This window comes from Vicugna pacos, chromosome 3 (genome assembly GCF_048564905.1).
Source record: "Vicugna pacos chromosome 3, VicPac4, whole genome shotgun sequence".
Lineage (NCBI taxonomy): Eukaryota > Metazoa > Chordata > Mammalia > Artiodactyla > Camelidae > Vicugna > Vicugna pacos.
The window spans coordinates 23,534,354-23,551,614 of record NC_132989.1 but is presented as its reverse complement, the minus strand read 5'-3'; the positions used below and the strand labels follow the sequence as shown (position 1 = coordinate 23,551,614).

The window sequence follows — 17,261 nt, the reverse complement described above, 5'->3', positions numbered from 1 at the left end:
CTGGTTGCCCCTATTATTGCCAGTTTTGTACAAGAAAGAGCCCCTCCCCTTTGAAATCTACCATTTTATATCTAACTCCAACATATCTCAGCTAGCTATTTTGATCAAATACTGGAGGTTGAAATGCTAATGGCCTCTGGGAACAACTCCTCCAGCCTCTCTATCTGCAGTTTAACCCAGTGGGAATCTAAAGCCAGCTAACAGCCCTCCAATCACACTGCACACAGGGCTACTTACTCCACTGTGTTTATGGGACATCTGGATCTACCCGTAGGATTCCTAAGATCTAACTTAGGAAACAAAGATGCGGTAGCTTGAATAATTCTTCCTCCTCTTGAATAATATCCCTTCTCAATGTCAATAGCCTCCAAAATTCACATTATTTTGTCTCCACAGAAACTTCAAAAAGCACTACTTTCAAGCAATGATCCTACAGTTTCTATCTTCAGAAGAAAAAGAAAACCCTGGGAAGAGCAATGGGATCTGAGGTTCCTTCACTGATCTAACACAGGATCCAAAAGAGTCCAAGGGAAGAGGTAACCACTCCTTTATGAAGCACCTTGAGGCCTCCTTCAAATAATGTACACAAAGCACCAAGGACAAGAGGATTTTCCAAAAAATGTTAGTTTTCCCCCCTTCCCCAACAACCAGACTAAAGTTTCTGGGTCTTAGCCCACCTTAGTTATTCTTGGCCATGAGATATTAGACAACCTCCTCATCCTCTTTCCAAAAAACATGACTTCGCAAAACCAGGATGACAGAATGGAGATTAACAAGATGACATTTATACAACATTTAGAGAGCTACTTAGGGTGGAGGATAGGGGTAGTTTTCTTTTTCTCCTAGGGGGAAAAAAAACTTTACCAAAATACCATATTACTATTCTATAAAAACTCACTTCTGCCCAGATAAATTAATTATGGTCACAAGGAGTCAAATCTGAAAACTTTTTAATTAAAAAAATGGTTCTCTCCTTTCAAACAACTGCATTATACAAAACATAAACAGACTACTCTGAGAATTAAAGAAATCAAAATACAACTCAATCTTTGTCTCAAATCAACATATTATGAGAAAGAAGGCAAGACCAACAACCTATTAATTTATGAACAGTAGCAAAACAAAATCCCAACATGAACAGAAGTGCTATCAGCCTGCTCAGAGCACAAGCAACAAAAGAAAGACCTACAGAGCCCACTGCACAAAAGTTCCACTTCATTCAGGTTCTTTTCAGGCCTGCCTAGAAGATCAGTGGCTAGTAAGGCGATACCTCAACTCGGTCCCGGAGCAAAGCCAGGAGCTTCAAAGAGTCTTCATATTCCCTGGTTCAGAAAAAGGAAGGTTAGAGCAGGTTCAGAGGAGCTTCCAGTAAAGCTCTTCAATTTGTCCCACAGGCCAAATAGACAAAGGTCTCACTCACCAATCCCAAAGACAATAATCTCCTTAATGATCTTCCCGTCATTCCTCACACTCTAGCTACCCACTGTCCAAGGCTCAGATTTGCTCTAGAAAGTCACCAAACCCACTGGCTGGCCTACACAAAGTCAGGCTGCCAGATGTCAGCTGGGCCCTGATGCTGAGCAATGCATAGTTCTGACCTCTTCATTGTCTAAGCAATTTCTTCACAGTGGTTCTTCCTCAGTCTCTCCATTCCTTAAACATGATAGAGTCCTTCTGTTTCATCATTCAAAGTAAAAGTCACAGCCTGACTCAGAAAATTGAAGACACCTAATGGAAGCTTCCTCAGTTTCCCTCTACATCTCTCCCCCTTTTCCTTGTTTTCATCTTCTAATTTCTAAGGCTTATCATATTCATGAACCTAAGACTGTCCATCTGCCAACTGAACAACTTTGCTTCATCAAAGATCTCCTCTCTGGGATTTCAAATCTCTCTCAACACTGCCTCCTTTCCCCTCTGCATTCCAACATACATAAAAGCTCTCTCCATTCACCTTCAATGACACTGCCCCTGGGAAGATGTTCCTTCAGTGTCACACCTCTGTGTTCTCTGAGTTATTTTCCTGTCTAGGGGTCTTTCTACACCATAAGCCCAGGCAGGCAAGCCTCTGTCACTGCCCACCATGGTATCTCTGACATTAAGCACCATACCTGGAACATTGTATGAGTTCAACAAATGTGCAATCTACCCAAGCAATAGAAATAAAAGCAAAAATGAACAAATGGGACCTAATTAAACTTATAAGGTTTTGCACAGCAAAGGAAACAAGAAGCAAAACAAAATGACAATCTACAGAATGGAAGAAAATATTTGCAAATGATGCAACTGACAAAGGCTGAATTTCCAGAATATATAAATAGCTCATACAACTTAATAATAAAAAAAACCCAATCCAAAAATAAGCAGAAGACCTAAACAAGCAATTATCCATTGAAGACATACAAATGGCCAATAGGTACATGAAAACATGCTCAGTATCACTAATTCTCAGAGAAATGCAAATCAAAACTACAATGAGGTATCTCCTCACACCCATCAGAATAGCCATCATTAAACAGTTCACAAACCACAAAAGCTGGAGAGGATGTGGAGAAAAGGGAACCCTCCTATACTGCTGGTGGGAATGTAGTTTGGTGCAGCCATTATGGAAAACAGTACGGAGATTCCTCAAAAAACTAGAAACAGACTTACCATATGATCCAGCAATACCACTCCTAGGCATATATCTGGAGGGAACTCTCAGTCAAAAAGATACATGTATCCCAATGTTCATGGCAGCACTATTTACAATAGCCAAGACATGGAAGTAACCTAAATGTCCACTGGCAAATGACTGGATAAAGAAGTTGTGGTATATTTATATAGCAGAATACTACTCAGCCATAAAAAAGAATAAAATAATGCCATCTGCAGCAACATGGATGGACCTGGAAATCATTTCTCTAAGTGAAGTAAGCCAGAAAGAGAAAGAAATATAACATAGGATATCACTCATATATGGAATCTAAAAAAAAAAAAAAAAAAAAAAAGAAAAAGGAGGAAGAGGACATGAATGAACTCATCTACAAAACAGAAACACTCACAGACATAGTAAACAATCTTATGGTTACCAGGGGAAAGGGGGTGGGAAGGGATAAATTTAGGAGTTTGAGATTTGCAAATGATAACCAATATATAAAAAAAAAGATGAAAAACAAATTTCTTCTCTATAGCATAGGGAACTACATTCAATATCCTGTAATAACCTTTAATGAAAAAGAATATGAAAACAAATATGTATAATTATACACGTGACTGGGACATTATGCTGTACACCAGAAATTAACACACTGTAACTGACTACACTTCAATTTAAAAAGTAACATGAAAAAACAAACTTTTGGTGTGCCTAGCTCTGAAATTCCTTTTTTTTTTTCTCTTCTTTCACTTATTTTCAAACCCCTCAAGCTAAGGAGTTTGTATCGTCCTTCTTCATTTCCTCATCTTCCATTCATAGCACAGCCCCTAACTGGACTAAATTACACACTTACTTTCACATATTTAGATCTAATATTTTTCAGTTCTCTTTCCTCCCACCACCACCCTCTATCCTGATGGAGGGGATGCTGCCCATCATCATCCCATTATTCTCCTATACATCCCTGCCTAACCAGGTAGATATACTCTCACTTTAGGTCTCTGCTCATGTCATGCCCGCTTCACTCATGCGTCCTTCCTGTTCTCTTCTCTACCTTGTCAAATACTATCTCTTCTTAAGTTATCAATCAATTTCTACCTCCAGTACTTTGACAAACCTTAAAATGGAACTAGCTCTGAGAAAGGGCCTCTCATTCCAGCTCCAGGCCAGTCCTTGAAATCTATTCCTAGCCCCAGTTAATCCCAACCTTGGAGATGGCCTAGATGGTCTTAGCCTGTAGGGTGAGGGAAAAATTAGAGAAAGAAGGGAAGATAGGGCTACACGACTCTCTGAATTAAAGTCACACCCTGGGTGTGAGGGCTGGGACTGGTTTTTGCAGCTAGTTTTCCATTATCCCTACTACAGTCTAAATTTTTTATTTCTGTCAGTTTGGGGATCCTAATTTTTGAGATCCAAGGCTATGCCACTCTAAGTTCTCTTTATTAAACCTCAGAGAGAACAGATAGATGAATGAAGGGGAGGAAGGGGAGGATAAGGGCCTAGGGTGAGCATTAAGCATATAAACACTTATTAGAAAGCGGATAGCCAACAGCTGCTCTTTATAACCACCCAAGTCAACAGATTGCTAACTGGATCCTGGCTGCCTCATTCAGGTAATGAAGGCCAAAGCCCAGGAAGAGATGCTCTGGTGCCAGCAAGGCACTCAGCCAGTCTCAAAGTGGCCTCAGCCTTGGCAGTGGCTCCAATGGAGGTCACAGGCCTTTCTGCCATGGCCTCCACCTGCTCTCCTAGGAAAGTATGGAATTTGGCTACTAAGGGGCAGTGATCAGACATTCTGGGAGAATTCCACATATGGGAAATGATGTCTCTCTGAAATGAAGTGATCTAAACTATCTTTACAGAACCCTCTGGGGCCTTCTTGTATTCCAGTTCACCACCCTTTTCTCTCCCAGGACAGGGTAATTTGGAGCCTCTGAAATTGCTCCTAAAGGCCTCAAGAAGCCTGGCATCCTGCTATGCCCCAAGCAGTTCCCCTGACAAACTCATACTGACAAGGAGCAAACAAGATGCTCCGAGTGGAGAATGCTTAACAATGGTTAGGGAGGTGGCACTAATCAGGAAGACAGACCAGAAGCACAGGTAGGATAGAAACAAATGAAGTTCTCGGGGAATCTCCAGAAGACCTGAAAAGTTTCAAAGTAGAAGACGAAGACATTGTGCAGGAGGTAGCACTAAAGGTAAGCTCTGTTGAACGCTTCATCCTGAAAAGTTGTTGGAGATAGCAAGTTGTGTTCAAGAGAGGAAACAGATTACCACCACACCATATAAAAACCATGCTGTTTCCTCTAATCCAGCCCCTGCTCCACCTTTCCAGCACTGCTCTTGAGCCAGAGGCCCCCTACTATAACCCTCCCTCAGGCCATTACCTCCTGGCAGAAGTCCCACTGCCCCACTCCGATGAGCCACAGAAGCTTAGCTATGAACTGGCCTTAACCAATACTCCTACTCCCACCCACTGTTCCTGGGCCTTGAGGTTTACATGCACCTGTGTGTGAAGGACTGGACAGAAAGAGGTCATACTCTTGTGTATGATCCTAGAGAATGAGATAACTCAGAAGGAAGATAACTCCTGACTAGGAGAGGAAGGAAGAGTCACCTGCCTCCCAATCACAGAGCTGGGTAGGTATCAGAAGGCACTAGGAACTTTGCCCCTTAGTCTCACCTCAACTGTAGCCTGTGGTGTAATAAAAAATATAAATATTTGGTCTTAATCCCTGGTTCCTGAAATGACTCTTGGTGGAGGGCTTACATAACTTCAGGATAGGGGGCAGGCCACCAGAAAGACCAAGACTTGATAAAGAGGGTTAGAACTTTTAGCCCCATCTCTAGGGAGAGGAGGGGGGCTGGAGACTGAGTTCAATCACCAATGGTCAATGACATAATGAATCACGCCTAAGTAATGAAACCTTCATAAAAGCCCCTATGGGACTTCAGAGAGCTTCAGACTGATGAACACATAGAAGTAGTAGGAGGGCAACATGCCCAGAGAGGGCACTGAAGCTCTGCACCCCACCTCCCATACCTTGTCCTATGCGTCTCTTCCATTTGGCTGTTCTGAGTTGTACCATTATAATAAACCAGTAAACACAAGTAAAGTGTTTTCCTGAGTTCTGTGAGCTGTTCTAGCAAATTATCAAACCTGGGGAGGGAACTATGGGAGTCCCCAGTTGATCACTGAGAAGTCCAGTGGCCTGGTACTTGTAACTAGCACCTGAAGCAGAGGCACTGGGACTCAGCCCTTTAACTGTGGGATCTGACACTATCTACAGGTAGACAGTGTCAGAACTGAATTGAATTACTGGATACTCAGTTGGTGTCTAAGGACTGGAGAATCACACAGCCTCTTATAAGCTGCAAGGGGCCAAAGGTCTCACAGAGACAATCCCACAGAATCATCCAGACCAGAATCAGGTGCTTCTTCAGACAGATGTCCAGAGCTTGCAGGAAATCAGACTTCCTTAAATACTTGAAACCGAGTAGTTGATCCACCATAAATGAGGTTTTTAAAATTCAATTCCCTCCTATTGCTAGTGCAGATCTGAAATGATCTGACCAGATGGCTGGTGCTCTATAATTCTTGGATTGCTCTCATCAGTTGTTGATGATTTGGATTTTTTTTCTTTTTTCTTTTCTTTTCTTTTTTTTTTTTTTTTTTTTTTTAGCATCCTCACATGAACGTGTTTCTGCACAGGCTTCCTGCATGCTCCCATGGAGTGGGCTCTTTGAGCTAATGCCAATATTTCAGAGGCTCTCACACAGTATTTCAGAGCCTGGAAGTCAGCTCAGGTCACTAAGAAGCTTCAAGTCTGGTATTCCCTGAGCCCATATGTGGCCAGCATGTAATGCTGGGGCATGGGCAGAATAAGAGGGGCTTTTGTCCAGATGCTTCATTACCTCCACTTCTATTTCAGATCCTCAGAGAAAGGGAGCAGGAGCATAGGTATATTTTTAAATGACAACTATAGCCATTTATTGAATATTTCCTAAGTGCCAGGCCCTGTGTGAAACATTTCACATATGTTAATCTTGTTTCAGTCTCACACTATCTCTGTGAAGTAGATATTTTCATCCCTATTTTCAGATGAGGAAACTAAGGTTCAGAGATTCTAATCAACCTGACCAAGGCCACACAGTTCAAAAAGAACTCAAGGTGGGGTTGGAGGTTTAAGTTCATAAAATTTGACTCAATGCTCCACCAAGATCTCAGGGACAGAGAGAAGGCCCTGGCTTGACCTCCCCATACCCTCTTTATTGCCCTCATTGAGCATGGGACACTTTCACCAGGAAATCCAAAACACTTTGGTGCCTTTTTCTCTCTGTATCCTCTGTAAGACTATAAGCTGCTGGAAGACAGTGGTCATGTCTCACTTGCTACCCAGAAAGACATTATGGCACAGAGGTTAGGAGCTCAGGCTTAGGGCCAAAGCTAGATCTGAATTCTGACTCTACCACCTATTGGTTGTTTGGCTAAGTCACTTTTATCTGAAATTCAGTTTTGTCTATAAAAGTGAGGGTAGTTATAGCAGCTGCCCTGGCACAGTCAATGCTCAGTAAATGTGAATTATTATCTGTCTCTGGCTATCAGTATGGTGCGTAGGATCTCAGAAAATGCCCAGGGCGCAGAAGCCCCACCATATCTGGCTGTGACCAGCTTTCTGTAACAAGTACACAAGCACAAAGCCTGGCGTTCAGGGGTCCTCAGCCCTAGGACAAATGCCTGAGTTCCCTGCCCAGAACCCACAGGACCGGCCAGCAAACAGCTTTCCTCAGCAATCTTGTGAATAGCTAATGCTGAATCCACACTCAAATGCTTGCTATGCCTCCATAGGTATGACAGATCCCGAAATAAACCAGAAATGAGAGACAGAGACAGGAAAATCACTTCTAGGAACAAGCGGCTCGCAGTGCGGATGCTGACAGTAATAAAACAGAGGCAGAGAGACTTCAGGAGAGTGACCTGCAGCTTCCCCAGGGTTGAGCCACTGGGGTCCAATTCACATCAGGTGTGGTAGGAAGGTCCATGAAAGTTATGGGTTGCTCCCCTGGTATTCCACGTCACAGCAGGCAGTCAGGAAATCTACCTCCACATGAGCCAAGACCATGCAGCCCATTATCTCCTCCTTGGACACCTAAGGACAACAGAGTTGAGGTCCTCCCTTTGGAGATGTTTAAGGTGACAGAAGATACTGAACTGGGGTCAGTAACTACCAACATAAACTAGCCATTTTGCCATTCTCTAAGAATTCTCCAAAAGAGACTCCACCATCTTCCTATGCCAAACCTCTAACTCTCAGGCAGAAAATGCTGTGCTAATCCCTTCTGCTCCCTTATCAAAAATCCCTATGGAGGGAGAGAGGTAGAACATCCTATGACTACAGAAGTAGTAGAACATTCTATGACTCTCCTTGTCATCCTGAGTTCCCTTCCCTATCTAAAGCCAAAGAAGACAGGAAGGCTACATGCTCATGCACCATCACTGGTATCTAATTTCACTACTGAGTTGAAGGGGTAGCACAAATGGAGAATGTACCATTTAAAATCAGAACTGCTATGTACTGAGTAATGTCTTCATGCTAGGAATCCTCACATCAGTCTCTGCAGCAGACAGCACAGGACATTTCCCCCACATCACCAATGGGGAAACTGAAGGACAGAAGCATTCAATAACTTGCCCAAGATACCCTAAGTAGCAAAGCTAGGATTTGAACCCAGGACTGGCTGAGTCAAAAGTCTAAGCTCTTTACCACTAAATTATACTACCTCTTCATTTATCTACCCATCAAACAAGTTTCCAGGCCTGATTATTTTCCTTTTAACCTTTCAGGAGCTGTGATGGAAGCTCCCAGGCCACATTCAGAATGTGATGAATGAAATACACTCTGATTACAGGAAAGGGTCAGCTATCCACTTAGACCACTGAGAGGTCAACTTCCTACCAACAAACATACATAGAAACCTTCTCAGTATACACACAGAACACCTTGATCCTGCACTGGGATCTACGAGAGACTTGTCTGACTCCACAGTGCCAGAATCTGAATCACCCCTCATCAGACCCTGAGGCCAGAACAAGCCTCTCACATACCCTCCCCTCACCACCCCTGCTTGGGGAGGGGGTGAATGTAGGCACAAACACTCTTGGGATGGAACAAGCATGACTGGAACCAGAGCTGCTTTTCCCCCAGAGCTGTGGGGCCTGAGTGTCTGTTCTACAGCATGACAAACCAGCCTTTAGGGCAGCTTCAAGAGAATTTGAGGAAGAATTTATGAGGGGTTCTTGAGAAATTAGGAAGCAGGGAGTGATGTCAATGGGGCAGCAAGTTAAATGTAATAATCAGTACTGTACTCTTAATTCTCCAGGAGGTGCTCAGAGCCCTCAACCTGCCCGTGACAAACAGGCTCTGGCACACCGTCCCAAAAGATACAAAGAGTGACTCATTTGCTTAACCATTAATAGCAGCTCCACTGCCCAGAGGCGAGCCCTGGGTCAGAATCTGAGGCTTGTTCTGCAGTGTGGACCAAGGTCTTGAAGGGTGCTACAGGAAGAGAGTAGGAGTAGGAGCCACAGGACACTGATCCCCATCTGCTCCAGGCACTTACCTGGTTAAAAGTGGTACAGGCACTTTTAATCACATAAAACTAGTTGATATAGCCCACATCCTCTACTCCCCATCCCCTGAGAGCCTTTCTATTTTTAGTCCTCAAAGACTGGGGGGCTCAGTTCTTAGGGAAGGTGGAGGAGTGTAGCCAGAGGTTGGATCTGCTGAACCCACTATCTCTGTCCCTAAAACCTCCCTCTACTCAACATGATAAGCACCTACTTTGCTTCCTTGGTGATTCATCACTCTTCTGTGGCAGCAACTACCTGTATGCAAGCCCAGAAGGAGCAATAATGCTACCAGAAAGTTGGCTGGCACAGCGAATGCTGCCCCTGCAAGCACAGCAGCAAAGGGGGCATTGAAGACATGGTGATGAATATCAGCAAGGAGGTGCTGAAACTACACTCTGGCAGATGCCAGGGCTTGCCATCCACCTTGCCACAGGGCAGAACGCATATAGCCTACTCCTGAGAATGGGCCCAAGTGTCACCACAATGGGGCTCCAGACCAGGACAGCTGGGACTAGAAGGACAAGTGAGAGGAAGGTGGATCTAGTCTCTGGGTCAGCAACATTGGACAAGTTGGCTAAATGACATAGGTCAAGTCACCTAACCTTTCTGAGCATCAATGTTTTAATATGAAAATAAAGACAAAATAGTTCCTATTACTGTGAAGACTGAATAAGATTATGTACGTGAAGCACCTATCATGGTATCTGAATATGGTAAACATCCACAACTGCTGGCTTTTTTCATTATTATTTTAACCCCTAGGCCCAGGCTCATAAAAGGGTTAGAAAGTTGTTGCTTTTGAGGATGCCCCATTTAAAAACGAGGCCAGGACCAGCCCCTGTTTCTTGGCACAGGTTCCTTTAACAACAGAACACTCCTGCCCTGCACCGGTGCTCAGGACTCTCTGGTGAACAATATTTCAGCAGCACTGAGCCGAGCAGCAGAGCTCAAAATAGCATTTGCAGAGTGAGGCACATGTCACTGCCTCTCCCGTGTTTCAGAAGTGCAAGGAAAGAAAGTTTTCAATCACTTGCTCAGAAAGCTTGGCCACCCACCACCTGCCTTCCTTCCAGGGTGCTCAGATGCCATAATCTCTGTTCTGCTGGAAAATGAAGGCCTCTAAGCCTTGCAGCAGAAGCCACTGCTCTGATGGAGCACACTGTTCCCCTACAGCAGGCCAGAGAGTGGCTACTTCTTCAAAGAATCCCTGTGGGGACAGGGACCCACACAGTTTGAACTCAGTGTGTTTCCTGGGGACAGGGATGAACTTGGTACCTGGCCGAAGGGCCTGCCACTCATGGGTCGGATGAAACACCTCCAGGACCCTGGGGTCCAGCTCCTCCTCTGCTGTAGTTTCCTTTCTCTCTCTTTCTTCGGTGCTGCTCTTCTCTGGGTTGGTCAGTGCAAATTCCTTCAGAGAGAAGAAAACACAGGGCATGACCCACCTCAGCTGGTTACCAGGCAAGCAGAAAGAAAATGGCCTGGGGCAGTACACTCTTCTCCTCTATGCCCTTCCTGCCCTCCCCAACCCTGTTTGGACATTTCACAAGGTTAGCCTCAGAACCAGTACGAGTGAGGTGATATGGATAAATGAACACAGCATGTGTTTTGTGTATATGGCACTACTGTAAATGCATTAAAAAAAGGTCCAGAAAGTTCCATACTATCTTGAGGGGGTTAAGAAAACATACTGGGTAGAGGGGTTGATAAAAGGAGACAATAAGAGCCTTTTACTTTTCACTTGATAAGTTACCATACTGTTTGATGTTTAAAACTCATACTCATTACTCTTAGAATAAAAAACTAAAGGTATTTACAAAAAAAAATGAATAGGAGAGTAAGGCCTCAAACAGTCCAGAGATGTACAAAAGCTAGCCGCTAAGGCCCAATTAATTCCTAAGCAGCTCAAGAGGGCACAGGTAGTGCCTGACAATTCCCCAGGGTTCCTAAGGGGCATAAATGACCTCCTGAAGCATTCCAATTCACGGTGGAAGCAGTACAAGTGGGAAGGTGCAAGTCCAGTAGGCTGAGGCAAGAAGATGCCCAGGTTAGAAACCTCTTCCTAAAACCTGTTTCCTTCGACCCCATGGAGATCAGGGAGGACTGATGAGATGGTGTCTGTAGAGCATTCTGAGCTCAGGAGACAGCGATGTAATATAAATACAAAAGTATTATTCCTTTTTCTCCTTCCCAACCTCCCATTCTTCCTGTCCCATTTTTAAACCTGTACTTATACAAAAGCAGTAAGGCCTCAGGAAATTGGAACCAGAGAGTTCCAGAGATCTGGGCAATTACAATTGAGAGGGCAAAGAAGAACCCACACTAGCACACCGGGAGGTCATTTCAGACCTTCCATCTCTCCTGCCATCACTTTTCCTCCACCTCCCAGTTCTTCCCCTAATAATATTAAGTATATTTCATGGATTCCTCCTATGAACCCAAATCTGTGCTAGGTACTTTACACAGATCCCAGTTTGGTCTCCCAAACAATTTTAGTCCTGCATGGGAGGACTGAATGATGAATCTCTTTCAAGCAGTCCACCAGCTCCAGACAGGTATCCCCGCCAGAAGAAAGGTTAAGGTGTTGATGATGACGATATAAAGTGCCTCCAAGGATTTTTACATTTCAACCAGAAATAAAAGCATGAAATTTAGATTGCAGAACTTCAGATCTTGTTAAGAATTAGTAAGGAAAGTATCTCCAGCAAGAAGGGGCCCTCAAATCACGTCACAAGTAATAAGAGGCACTGACCACAGTATCATGATTAAAAACTTAAACTCTGCTTCAGAAAACCCAACGTTCAAATCCAAGTTTCTTTTGACTCCAGGAAAGTTACTTAACTTTTTAAGTCACATTTGTAAAGGAGAAATAACATCTCACTCATACATTAGAGGAAATATTACCTTGTAAATCACTAGCCTTGGCTACATGGTAACCATTACACTTATTACTTGTAAGGGCAGGTCAGATGAGTCTATGTTGTGACATCCAATAGTGACTATACAATATGGCATCATTCAGGAAGGTCAGGTTTGGTCTGTGGTCACCTATGCAGCCTGACCCCTCAAACTCATTCAACCCTTTCAACCTGAAATCTGCACAAATCTGAGCACAGAAGAAAACTAGAGCAGAAGAGTAGAAGTACTTGTGAGACTATAGAGAAGACAGACTGGCAGGAGGTACCCTACATTCTGAGGGCATGGATATCAAAGTCCCAGAAACCGAGTTTCTTGAGAGCAAGTACTGTGTCAGGCTCTTTCACCACTGTATACAAACTAAGCTCTGGGCTAAACATGGGGTAATCACTCAACAAAGGAATGAAAAAATGCCTTCCTCTGACAGGCAGGTATGTCATGGATGTCTTAGACTGAGACAAGCCCAAAGTAGATGAGTCGGCTGGAAGCCAAGCACTAGTCTTCTACTGCAAAACAAAGACCACAGTGTCCACTCAGTACCCAGAGCCTAGCCATGCTGATCAGCCTCTGCCAGAAGCACCATACACTGGACCACAGGACTAAGAGACTGTTAATAAGATTTACCTCAGAGGCACGTGGGTTAAATGCCTCCAGGGGCCAGGCAGGGATGGATGTAAATGAATGCTGTGTGCCAGGTGTAAAAACAACCGGGAGTGGTAGGACTGTGAAAAGTGTGCCTTGACTAAGAAACACAGCTGCCATTCAGTTAGTCACCACTGCCACGAAGGCATTCAACTTGAAGAGAAAACAGAAATCCATATTTTTATGTGAAATTTTCTTATTTTCAGAGCTCTAAGAAGGCCAAACTAAACATCTCTGAGCTTTACGTTACAACTCTTGCTTTAGTGTATCCATCAGCCAGGTAACTCCTGGCAGGTGCAGATATAAGCAAGCAACCAAATCCTTATCATCAAGAGAAGTGGAAAGAGGCAAGTGTAATGGTTATGATGAAAATATGTCAGAAAGCCCTTCAAAATCTAGGCAATGCTAGTTTTCATTCTGTTGAGTAGGGATTGAGAAAGCCTCTTTTTCTAGATCTTTAATGAGATTAATAGAGTAGGTTCAAGAAGGATTAGAACAAGACATGAACCACTGAGACACAGGCTTTATGCCCTAGGAAAGCCAAACATCTTTTGCATCAACCCCATCACTGCTCACAATGTTTCTTGAGCTTCCTCTCGTAATCATCTTTGAACTAGATTTTAAGCTACACACATACACACACACACACAGTGCCATTATTTTACAGTACATCTGTTTTTAGAGAAGATGACAGAAATTTGGTGCTCCTCTGTCTGATTAGCTCACCCTGTTTCCCAGATCTGGCTCTAAATGACTTTGGCAAGCACTGAGGGAGGTTCAGTCATACAAACACACCACAAGCTACATAGTCACTTCAAATGTGGAACTCCAGGAAAGGTTTTGAGGAAAGGCAGCATCATGAAGATGAGGTTGCAAGGATCACAGCAGCAACCAATTTATTAAGCTCTTATCCATATGCCAGCATTGGGCTGAAGTGCTTTCCATGTCTCATTACTCATCCAAATTTCATCTGTGAAACACATACTTTTATTCCCATTTTACAGATGAAGATGGACACCAGGCCTGTGCAAAACCAAACTGCTGAGAAAAGTAGAGCAGAGACTTAGGTCCAGGACTGCCTGGTTTCAAAATCCATGCGTGAATTCTGACTCACTCCTATGTCTCTGTTCTTAGTCATATGTTCTCATGGTTACGCCCTGGATGCTGAGGGAAGGAAGCAGGGGGCAATGAGATCACCCTAGCACACTTATCAGCATATCCCCATTCCCAAGGGAAGGCTGTTATGGACAAAGTGAGAACATAGTCCCAGAGAAAAGGACGACCCTCTCTTTACCCTCGAAGTGTCCTGAACAGGAGACAAAGACCAAGAGGTGAGGGAAGCCAGCCAGCCCTTGGTCAGCTCTGAAGTAAATCCCTTGCTCTGGTGCCCTCTCAGCTGGTTTCTCAAGCCTCCTGCTGAATACTCAGCACTCTCCTCTCCCTGCCATCATTACTCCAAATACCAATTTCCTCTTAAATGGCAAGAAATCTCAGCTAAGGTGTTAGCTGACAACAGCTTATGTCATACTTCCTTACACTTATATCTAAATAAGAGATTCTTAAAGACCAAAGCCTTCAAGATTCAAGAGAATGAATGAATCTCTGATAGCAGGTGGATAGACGCTGTGACAGAGACAGACTGCCAGGGCAACACTTTGGGATAGGAGTCTGGCTGACAGAGCCCTAAATTAAACCATGGAAGCAGCCACCTCTACTAAAAATAACAGCTGACATTTATTGACCATACTGAAACAGCCCCAATGCTGGGTGCTTTATATACATATAATCACACTTAATATACACTAAAACGTTAAGAGGGAGATACCAATTCTGTTTTACAGATGAGGAAACAAAACTCAGAAATGGTTAAACAGCCAAAGTAGGAGGCAAAAGGAAGTTGACCGAGGGTATGCGCTCCTTCCACTGGGTTCCACCACCTTCCTTATCATCCACCATTTTTTTGAAGGCTAGTATACAACACAACCCCATTTCTTCGGCATTTACACAGCTCCTGAGATGTGGCATCCCAAGGCGGCGCCACAGCAGGAGCCAACAAGGGAAGTTGGCTCCAGACCATACCCTGATAAACACAGTCACCCTTTCCTGGGGACCACTAACCCGTACAAATGCCTTTGGTGAGGACAATTCCAGGTCATCAGGAGCATTTGCCTGGACTCTAGGCTCTGAAGAAAGGATCATAACCACCCCCACTTGCTGTGAAGGTGGCTGGCTGCATAATTTGGATTTTAAGTGCCATCAGGGCAGTGATTTTTATGGTATGAGAGAAAAGATGCTTCAACTCCTACTTGTACTTAGCACATGATGAAAGATTATGACAAATGGATACAGCTTAGGAACAGACATAAGGATAAAAGCAGCTTCTGCTGATGAAAGTCAGTATTAACATTTTTCTGAGACTAGACTCAATAGAGCTAATATAAATGGGCCAGAATAATTATGGCTCTGAAAGCTCATCTATCTGGCTGGACTATTATCCAAAAGGGAATTTACTAATACACGGTCCATAAGTAAATTCATCAGCATGCTTTTGTTAATTGTGTATCTGCTAAAGCTCATGATGGGGAGCACACAGATTCTCATGAGCTGCAGGTTGAAGGGAACATGGCCCTGATCTACAGAGACACTTGGGTGCTTTTCTGTGCCAGGTTATGCCAGAGACAGCCCCAACCTCATGCTGTGGCCAGTTCTACCTTCGGGGACCAGTGGGATTCCATTCTTATTATCCTCGAAGAGGAGACCAAAAAAACCCCAGCAGTAACACAATCTTAGTCAAAGAGCATTAAAAGCTTAAAAGGATTCATGACTCCTAACTGTACATTCTCTCCTGCTATACAAAGTGGGGGAGAAAGGCAGAGAGAAAACAAATGACTTCAGAGAGAAAGTGGAAGCTTGCCATGAGCCAGAGGTGAACCTCAGCTGAGCTGAACTGTTATTAAATTCACCACAATTGTCATTTGCACTTCAAGGCCCTCAAGCTCCAAAGCCTCTAGCACTTTACCTAACATTTAAGTGGGAACCCTGGGGTTGGGGAAGGTGGCCAGGGGTGGTGAAACTGTCAGAGAGCAGACATTCAGGGCATCTAAAGGGAAAGAGAAGAGAGGGTGTTGGGAGTTCATCAAGGGCAGACTGTTGCTGGAGCAGGCCAGGGAAATGGGGCCAGGACACCCTGTGAGTAAGCCAAGCTCAGGGCCTTCTGGGGCACTCTGTCCCTGACTTTGGCAATGACATAAACCCTGAGCAGTAAGGCCTGGGTTGATCAAGAGGAGCCTGGAAAGAACATGTAGAAAAAGACAGAGGAAAAGAGGATACAGAGATACAGACTGAGAAATCACACCGAAGTGGGGAGTAAAGGAAGAAGCAGTCTGCAGTTCACAGAGTTGTTGAGGGGATTAAATAAGAATATATACAAAACTGTAGAATAGATAAACAAGATTATACTGTATAGTACAGGGAAATATATACAAGATCTTATGGTAGCTCACAGCGAAACAAAAATGTGACAATGAATATACGTATGTTCATGTATATCTGAAAAATTGTGCTCTACACTGGAATTTGACACAACATTGTAAAATGACTATAACTCAATAAAAAATGTTAAAAAAGAATATATATATAAAACACTTAGTATAATACTGGGTAAATGGCAAGATTATAATTAACAACACCAACATTATTATATGACTACCATCATCATCTTTCCCCAAACGGAAACCATGTCCTGAGCTTTAAAAAGAGGCCAGAGGACTAAGGGATGGGAGGAAGAAGTAAACTTACTCCGTGACCCAGCACTGGTTACATTCTTGTAAAACAAATAAAAGCTCACCCTGCTCCCACAGCAGCCGTGGTGACACAGAGGCTTTCCTGGATCCAACAGAGATCCCTCTACTTACAGTAAGATACTTACCGAGTTCTGATGACTGAGGCAGAAGGTGAAGCAGGACGCCATCAACATGCCGAGCAGCATGCCCAGGGTAGCCATCCTAAACATTTGCACGCCCTGGCCAGGCAAGGTTAGAGGCCTGAGGAATGTAAACACAGAAAATAGAAGGTCAACAGGAAGGTGGTGCCTGACATCCCATCCAGCATAGTGATTCCCATGATGTCATTTATTTGACAGATTCAGACAATGTGAGACATTTTCTGCACATAGGTCTTCTACCACAGAGGTAGAACTGAAGATGGAGGTCAAACTGAAGTAAGCCTCTATCTCCTATATGAGGAGAGACGCTTTGGTTGGAACTGTACAATCAACTAGGACTCTTGCATGCGCTATAAAAGCCCTGGTCCCTTTCTTCTTCATTACATACTTGTATCAGGTTGCACAAGGTGGTACTGGCTGCAGTGAGAAAAGAAGGAAACTAACCAAATGACTTGTGTGTGAACAGACATGGGCCCAAATCCACATAAACCTTT

At 43.8% G+C, this 17,261-nt stretch overlaps 1 protein-coding gene across 2 annotated transcripts in view; it reads right to left on the bottom strand.

The window, feature by feature from the left end:
- Nucleotides 1-17,261, bottom strand: part of SIL1 (SIL1 nucleotide exchange factor) — a 206,050-nt gene that overhangs the window by 140,011 nt on the left and 48,778 nt on the right. For both annotated transcript variants that reach the window (XM_072956839.1, XM_072956834.1), the window contains 2 exons: nucleotides 16,753-16,867; nucleotides 10,542-10,677 (listed from right to left, as the gene is read on the bottom strand). In XM_072956839.1, the coding sequence (XP_072812940.1) occupies nucleotides 10,542-10,677; nucleotides 16,753-16,836 (220 nt within the window). In that variant the 5' untranslated portion in view covers nucleotides 16,837-16,867. The remainder of the gene's footprint in view (nucleotides 1-10,541; nucleotides 10,678-16,752; nucleotides 16,868-17,261) is intronic.